Source organism: Bemisia tabaci, chromosome 8 (genome assembly GCF_918797505.1).
Source record: "Bemisia tabaci chromosome 8, PGI_BMITA_v3".
Classification (NCBI taxonomy): Eukaryota; Metazoa; Arthropoda; class Insecta; order Hemiptera; family Aleyrodidae; genus Bemisia; species Bemisia tabaci.
In genome coordinates, this window is record NC_092800.1 from 39,103,874 (window position 1) to 39,112,798 (window position 8,925).

The 8,925-nt window shown below is 36.6% G+C and overlaps 1 protein-coding gene across 2 annotated transcripts; it reads left to right on the top strand.

Moving 5' to 3' along the window:
* Positions 1-220: 220 nt before the first annotated feature.
* On the top strand, positions 221-7,481 carry LOC109033823 (transmembrane protein 209). Of its 2 annotated transcripts, none has more exons than XM_019046626.2 (3): positions 221-363; positions 2,589-2,788; positions 3,496-7,481. In XM_019046626.2, exons 2-3 carry the CDS (start codon positions 2,601-2,603, stop codon positions 4,901-4,903), a joined length of 1,596 nt encoding a protein of 531 aa, XP_018902171.1. In that variant the 5' UTR covers positions 221-363; positions 2,589-2,600; the 3' UTR covers positions 4,904-7,481. The 2 variants fall into 2 exon arrangements, with proteins under 2 accessions (XP_018902171.1, XP_018902170.1); XM_019046625.2 differs by having other exon boundaries at positions 225-459.
* Positions 7,482-8,925: the final 1,444 nt, after the last annotated feature.

Consider the following 8,925-nt stretch of genomic DNA (forward strand, 5'->3'; position numbering starts at 1 on the left):
CTGCACATCTGAGGAAAGGAGTCGTATTTAGAATCTAATTACGTCGAATCACGTCTGAATTTCGTTTCCCCAAAACCAGATCCTCACAAATACACACCACGCAACGCAACTAAAGAGAACTTGACATACACCAGACAGTCGTCGCGAAATCAAAATCTTCCCGTCCCTCCCGGCAAAGAATGGCGGGAATACTGAAACCAATGGGAGTGAACGTAAACAAGTACCTAACCTCCTTTAGACACGACGGTGCCGGCATTCATCTCACGGAGTTTTCCATTTCTCAACTGTTCTCATTCTTCCTTTTTAATCATCTTAAGATCAAGATCTATTCTATGCTTAATATCCTTTCCGCATGAAATTCAGGTATATAAGCACAACTTTTCATATTCTGAATGCTTCTCTCAGTTTGCGATCAGTTTAGATAGGATATCTCTTCACTGAACTCGAACTTCTCAGCATGTGAGTTTTACATGAGTTTTACTTTACTCTTATCTCACTTATATGTCTCTTTTATAATACTACTTTACATTCAACGTTTGATGAAAATTCCAACACACATCCCATCATTGCTCTTTGATGGTGTGTGCATTGAAAGCTCTTAAGGTGATTCGTCAAGCTCAAAAGAAGAGGTCGAACTGGCATGCGATATATCGCATCTTTTAGGTCAAAAATCTCGGCAGATTTTGAATTTTCAGGAAAAATAGGACGACAGCTCCTGCGCATGAGCCGAAAGAATCATTCTTAACCCAAAAATTGGCAAAATTCAGAGAAATTAATGCAGGATAGTGTTTGGAAAAAAACCTCGCATTCGATTCAGCTATCGATATCTGTATCGAATGCGAGGTTTTTTTCCAAACTCTATTCTGCTTTCATTTCTCTGAATTTTGCCGATTTTTGGGTTTAGAATGATTCTTTCGGCTCATGCGCAGGGGCTATTGTCCTTTTTTTGCTGTAAATTCAAAATCTGCCGAGATTTTTTACCTAAAAGATGCGATATATCGCATGCAAGTTCGACCACGTCACTTGAGCTTGACGAATCACCTCAAGTATCACATTGTCCCCTCTTACCATTCAAAATTAAGGGAGACCCAGTTTTATCACCCCTTGGTACGGGTTTATCTCCTGGTTAGAAATTAACAAGCACTCTAGGTGACTGTTAAATTTCAACCAGAGATAAAGATGCTTTAATCCGAAGTGTCTTTTCAGGACCCGCAAATGTTATCTGAACTTGGAAGTGAATTTTACGAGCTGGAGAATCTATACAAGTACTTTGTGTAAAAGTTCTGCTTTAAGTTACAAGAGGTTTAAAACCAGAGGTAATAGAAATGGACCTAGGGAAATTCTATTTGCTAAATAGCTATATTGGTACAAATATTCCAATATGGATCGAATTCATATCGTCACCTTCCGGCCAAAGTATCACAAGCTTCATGCGACGTTCAAAAATTTGTGCCGCCAGTTGATTTTTTTACAGAAAAATTGTTAATTGAAGCTGTCCAAAAATTTCACTGAATTCAGTGAAATTTCAAACAGATCTAACCATCAATTTCTCTGTAGAGAAAAATGGAATAGAAATTTTTAAACATCGTATGGTGCTCATGATACTTTGACCGAAAGGTGACGATATTTTATAATCATAACCGAGATATGCATGTTACAAATACTCGTTTGAATGCAGTGGCAACAAGCAAACACAATTTGATACAGGTTGACTTCAATGCTGTTAAAAAGCACCAGAAGTTATTACACAAACTGATTGCGGTGGACGCATGAGTCGTAAGACGGTATGTCGGAGTTTTTTAGCCAACACGCGTTAAATTCATTGTAAAGATGATAAAGGAATCAGCTTTATGCTGAATTTAACGCACGTTGACTAAATAACTCCATCATACCATCTTACGACTCGTGCGTCCACCGCAATCAGTTTGTGTAGAACCGCTTTGCCAAGGCATATGCGGAGCTGTTCGGATAATCGCTCACTAGATGGCGGAAGTTTACTTGCAGCCGGCAACCGCTTGCCCAAGTCTCGGGCTGGCTTTTACGACCTCTCTGAGCTTGGTAGCAGAAAATTCAGGAGGCTGCACTGTAAGGAGGATTGGCCCAATAAGGCCAAAACGCGTCTGCAGTTGCCTTCCTGAATGGTCGTTACTAGTGTTGCACCAAACAGCGTATCTCTTTGAGGAAAAATTGTGCTTGTGTGTGAGCTTTTTTCCTCTGTAGTGAATATCAGCTTTATGCTGAATTTAATGCTTGCTGACTATAAAACTCCAACATACCGTCAGAAGTTATTAGATTTGTATTGTAAATGACATCTGAATATTAAAACCTGATTGTAATGAGAACTGAAGTAAAAGTGTCTCTGCAGAATACACTCGTTGCACGAATACACTTTCCTATACTCTCAGACCACACTTGGACTTGTCTCCAACCTAGCTTACTATGAGTGCGCATTTTTAGATCAGACTTCAACTTGAATTTTGTAGATTCTGCTTGAATTTTTCTGTGCCCACAGGAGCGACGCGCAATGAGTGTTTAGTTCTTAACTACTCGGTACTAATTTTGCTCCGGCCTCCTGTTTTTTATTACAGATAAGGGGAATAATGTCCTCTCCAAGGATGCGTGGCACTAAGCCGACAAGATTCCAAGAGCGGAGTCCAAACCGTGTGGATAGCATATCAGACTTGAATCAAAAAGTATCTGAAATCAATCGAAGAAAAAAACAAATGAAGAGTGATGTCATCTGGGGCCTCTTGAATGCAGCTCTCTGTACATTTTTATGCTACGATATGTGAGTTTTGCATTCAATTCCATCTCATTCTTTGTAAATGTCAAATGAATTAACCTTGCCAACGGAACATAAACAAAATCGCCATTTAATCTGATGCAAGTTCTACTTGCAGAGAAACTAATGGCAGCTTTGTTGTCTCTCTAAAATGACCCGGAAATAAATGGTTTTTACGGCCTTGAAAGCTCTTGATTTTCTAGAAGGTGAATTTGACTTTTTACCCATTGTCAGGGGTAAATTCGGCACAGATTCCTCCAAACTTCCACATTCTCATGTATCTTCTCACTGGCTTTCCAGATATTCCACATCAGTTTACCACAAGATTTTTTACCAATTTCATGAGTGATGACCTTCCTTTTACTTTTGATTTTTGACCCTTGAAAATGTTCTCTCCTTTCACATTTCAAGGGCCTTTTAACATTCTCTCAGGCAATTTTTGGATTTTTTGTCTTTATCTCCGTGCAGAATAGTTTTGACCCACCTTTATTCTAGCACTCAGCTAATGGAGGAATATTACTTCTAACATTTAATCTTGCAAGTCTATGTGTACTTGTGATTATCCAGCCCAGGTCCCAGTTTCATGCACGGATATCAGTTTTTGTTTATTCTTCTGTTTAATTGAGTCTTGAGTGCGCCAAGTTGCCAAATCTTCATCCTTGACTGACTGTTTTCATGCCGCAAAAATTTACACTTGTCGTTCTTCGTTGCAGACTGTACATGTGCCCGTTCTATCCTAAATTCTTACACTCTCTGGAGCGGCTATTTGCAGCAGCATTTTTCATCAATACGTTGTTTCATTTCGGCCGCTACATTTTCATTCGTTGCACTACCACTCCTGTCACCGTTACTCAACCGCAGCGAAAACTCCTCGGCCTGTCTGTGAACGACATGTACTTCAAAGATGCTGAGTCAACACCGAAGAAGGCTGACAAAACAGCGTTGGATTCAACATTCACTCCGATAAATCTTTCCAAAAATAGCTGGATTTCGCAAAGTAAGTCATTCTCACCTTACTCAACCCTCAACTCAACCAGTCAAAGCAGGCAGAATCTTTCCTTTACTCCTTCCCCTGCAACTCTACCCAAATCCATCGGACATTCAACTCCCATCTGCTCGCCAAGTAGCAACTTGATCAGCGACCAGTCTGAACTCACTCGGTACTTGAAAAGCTATGATTTGAACAATTCTTTCGAAGCAGACAAGTCCTCAAAACTAGAAATGACCTCCCCTAATCTGCTGTCATCATTCTGGTACCGACAGAAAAACAAAGAAACGTCCCTCATCAAACGATTTGTTTACCAGCTTGCTCCGGCAACCAGCTTACCGACCTCTGGGAACACAGCATCAGATGATGTTGGCTCAGCTCGGAACCGCAATGATGATGTGTGGGATTTGTACAATGTGGATCTGACCTCTGTCATACAGTGGACAGCAAATTTGCGCATGTGGTTGTCACAAACGATTCTAGAACGATTGGTCAAAGAAATTGATGCGGTGAACTCAGCTCTGCATGCTCAAGGCTTGTCAGATATCACCATTGGTCATATTGGTATCGACCGTTTGAAAAAAACTGCCTCTAGTTTAGCTATCGTGCAGTCCATTCCCAGCCTGTCAAACCTTGTTATGTTCCTCGATATCTCACCCAACCAAGAATATGTTGTCTCTAGGATCAAGGAACTTGCAAAAGGTGGTTGCATCAGTGAGTACAGCTGGAATTCCGGTGGAAAGTTTCAAGGGAAAGATTGGGACAGTCACTTACCGTCAGACGCTAATCTAATGATGTCTCTTCTTGCCGCTTACTTTGATTCTCAGCTTCCACCTATGTCCTTAATTGAGCCTGGTGCGCAGCCATTTACATCCACTTATTTTGTTCAGACCCCAAGCAAGGTTGACAACAAGATGAAAGACAGTTTCTTCATTTATCAAGATTCAATCCATCCTCCAAATTTTCAGTTCTGTGTCGGAAGTGACAAATATGAAGTGTCCAAAGGGCGCAATAACTTTTTCCATACTGTTCTCTTATTTTTATTGCACGTCAAAGTCAAAGAGCACGGGATGCTTGGCCGCATAAATCTTGGTCGATCAGGGCTCAATATGCTATGGGTTATTGATTCGTAGTTGAAACAACGATCTACAATGAATTTCAATTATTCAGTTCCTCACCATGCCTTAATTTCTCTCTATTCATCATATATTTTGTCCTGCTGTGCAAGTTCTCAGTGACATCTCAAATCAATCACTGTTGGTTAGGTCTCCTTCAATCGAATACTTTTTACTGTTTCATTTTCAAGAAACAATCAGTCCTAGTAAATAAGCGATAACTTTTGCTCGTGATTTCTCCGATCATCATTTTATTTTTTAATTCTCTACTTTTTACCGCATGTCGATTGTATTTTTATGTCCAATTTAAAGTTCTAGTTTTTGTTTAAATTGTAAGGTCGAGGAAATAGAAGAAAACTGCGTTCCCTGTAAACTTCGTTCCCTGTAAACTGTGTTCCCTGTAAATAGATTTATAGACTCATCAATGGATCACTAGATAGGGTACAAAATCAGGAATCGCACTTTATGTTCCTCATCAAAATTTTATTTAAAGTATGATGGATGCATTAAAACTTTCTAAATTCATCTCATAAGTTAAGGCGTTTTGCCTACTTTAATTCACTTTTCCCATTCTGAGACAAACCAGAATCTATTCGAGTCAAATCAAGCTCTGAAGTAATCTCAGCCTATTTTACAGAAGAAGAATTTTCCAGTGTACCAATTTTTTTGGACAAAATCGAAGATGCATTGTATCAGAAGATTAATTGATTGTGTGTGAAATCAAGATTTCGTTCTTTGCCAAACGTTGATTGATTGCCAACAAATTGATTGATTTCAATGCCTAATTAGACCTATATTGATCACGGTTTGTTTGGTGAGGGAGAAGGTTGAATTAACTGTTTCGAATTTATATAAACATTTAAATATTTCTCCTGTATGAATCAAATTTGAAAGTTTTCAATACGTTCAACGCATCCTACATAAAATTTTGATGAAAAAGACTTGTTGTAGTGCTTAACTTCTTACCCTGTCCTGTCCTAACCACCATGCAGTTGGACTTAATTTTGCAATTAGGAACTACAATTTTTTGCTCATCCATGAAAACACTTATGTGCATAGAGAAACTAATGATACATACGTTGTTACTAACCTGGGCCCAAAATTGTAGTTTCTACTTGCAAAATGTTGTCCGGTTAACATACATAATAATTATGTGCGTTATTACTCGGAGTGTAAAGAACTTGAATTTGAAAACTTGTTGACAGAAGTCAAATGAATGCCAAGATTTAAGTTCAGTCATCAATATAATTAATCTACAAGTTGTTTTTTCGGACTAAAATGTATGTTTTGAGTTACTACTTTTTTTTTGTACTTTGACCATGTATATAAATATTTTGACTCCAGTTAAAATCTATTAAGTTCAGGATTTTAGCCATTATTCCACCTGACTTAACTAATATTACGTATTCATTGTGATATTTTAGTCTTTGGTGAATGCAAAAATCTAAAATTCCTCTTAACTTTTGTATATTTTGAGACATTTTAATGTATATTTCTCATTCAACTAGAAGAAACAATGTTTTAAGAAGTAGGAAATACCTTTAAAACACTCCAGCATAAAATTTTTTTAGATTGGGCTTACAGAAAAAAATTTTATGCCTGTAGTTTAAGATGTGTTTTTGTGTAAGTAGGACTTATGATTGCAAGTATTCGCAACTATTTTGCGATAATGATTGCTTTGTTCATCTGCAGAAAAACCAAAAAAACTATCATTTATGAACAGACTTACTATGTAAGTCACAAAAATTTTCTAATAATAGCTCTAATTTACTATTTCTGAAAATTCTCTCATAGGTTCAGTATTTTATTGGAAGTGATGACTATGCTGAAGTGAAGGTCAATCCAAATTCATTGAAGATGTAGATATGTTTTTGTTGTTTAGATGTACAAATGTTGAAACAACAATGTTGTACATTGAAAATGTTTCTATACTGTATTCCTACGTCATCTTGTGTAAATATAGAATCATCCGATTTTGCTCAAACAAATTTTTATATTTTATTTATTGAACTTCCTAAAAATTAGTCTAGGATACATCTCTTCCTAAACACTCTTAAAAGTCTGTGCGTTGTCGAACTTTTCTAAGTGCAAGTAATTTCCCTTAGGTCATGAAAACATTAATTTGAATAAAAAACAATGTATTGTAGGTATAAGACAAAACCTCGTATTTCGACCGAAGAGTTTTATAATTTAGGCCGCATAAAGGACCCAAGTCCACCAAAACTCAAAATTGAGTTTTTGATTTGAACTACTTTTCGCAAGATTGTAAAATGTGTTGTAAATTTTAAATTTAGTGAGAAAAATGAATGATGCTTTCATCGCGTTATAGAATCATTGAAATTAGTTTTTACTGAAAATTTGTGAATACTTAGAATCATAGATAGTCAATTTATTCTACTGAATTACGTTGCAACTGTCTGCAATTTTCAAAGCCGTACCCTAACTGTTGAATACAGTTGCTTAATTTAAGTAACATAACGTAAAAGTTCGATCAGATGCTGAATTGAAACTTTTAACAAAATTGTTTTGTCAAATAAGGTGATTATTTATTTTGTACCATATTAATTTATTTCGATATTAAATAAGCCAAAAGTAACTGCTTGATTTTTTTCTACTACCTCCTTTCACCTAAAGTTTCTTAGTAAGTTGAATTTATTAAAAGTTAAATTTTATTCTGGAAGGAAACCAGTTAATTTGATGTGCACTAATTTCTCAGCCACCTGAATTCTCAGTTTAATAGAATTCAATTGGGAGGAAATCTCTGAAGCAGTTGTGTGACTAGAACGATGAGGATTACTCATTTTCTTCTTTTCTTGTATCTTTTATTACCCATACAAGGGGCTTGAAGGACAAGGCGCAGAAGTGGAGGTTTTGAACAAATTGAGTTATTAGAGATTTCAGCTGACACTAGTCTTGAAATACACAAATAAAAATATGAAATACATTTTTATACATTAAAAAGGGAGTTAAAACTTTCTTTTCGCCTCGAGGCTCCATTTAACTTCAAACGCGTTTTTTTTTTTTGAAAAAGCAAAAACTGCACTGATGTGCTTTGATCTTCATGCACCTCATTTTAGAGTGTCTGTTACGCTCTGTCAGTTACATTTCCGACACAATCTGATAGTGCCCTGTATTTGATGGGACCGCCAAGTGGAAAAGTGGAGATTTGGATGTGTCTTGTTTGTTAAAAATTGTTAGCTGGATCTAGGTGAAAATGTTTTGTGTCAAAGGTGGAGAAAGGAAGTTTCATAAAAATAATGAAGTTTGGCAAAAATGTGCATCCTTTAAAATTTAAAATGTTGCACATTCGAACTATTCTGCCCTGCTAAGGAAGAACGCCGCATGAACATTCGGGAGTTGCCAAATGTCCTCAGATAAAATGTTTGTTTTTGAGAAAAGTTATGAAAACTTTTCCTTGAAATTTTCAGACACTTTAAGTAGATCAAATCCCAAACAAAATGATCTGAGAAATTGGGAGAAAAATATTCAAAAATTTTCCTGGAAAATAGTGATTTTTTTAAGGAAATCTGGCAACGCCTGAAGGCTCATACGGCGTTTTTCCTTAGCATGTCAGTATTCCTGTTATCATGAAAACCCCCAGGGTTACTTTTCCCCTAAATTTAAGCCCTTTTAGAATATTTTGTACTTAAAGGATCAACATACTCATGGTTTCTGAGTTACGACTTGGAATAATGACTTCAGCTCTTTAGAAAAAAGTTGAATTGAGTCAAGTTGAGAGGCTTGGAGGACAAGGCGCATAAGTGCAGTTTTTGAAAAAATTGAGATATTAGTAATTTCAAGTGAAACGGTTTCAGGACATTCCGTCAACGAATTTTTGTCCGCATACCTGTTTTGTCCAGTTGTTTACGTCCATACGTAAAATAAGAAACAGTGACTTGTCCAAGCGTTATATTTTAGTCCATATGTAAAATTATACTGAAAAAATTGAGAGAGAACGAGGTGTTGTTATGGAAACTCATTTTTTAAATGAAATGTTACTTTCTTCTTTTGATTCATCTTTTCAAATTGTCATTGGTGAA

Bases quoted from the DNA above. Each gene is read 5' to 3' on its own strand.
- LOC109033823 (XM_019046626.2), top strand. From the start codon at position 2,601: ATGTCCTCTCCAAGGATGCGTGGCACTAAGCCGACAAGATTCCAAGAG. The intron at 2,789-3,495 runs GTGAGTTTTGCA...TCTTCGTTGCAG, and splicing joins ACATTTTTATGCTACGATAT to ACTGTACATGTGCCCGTTCT.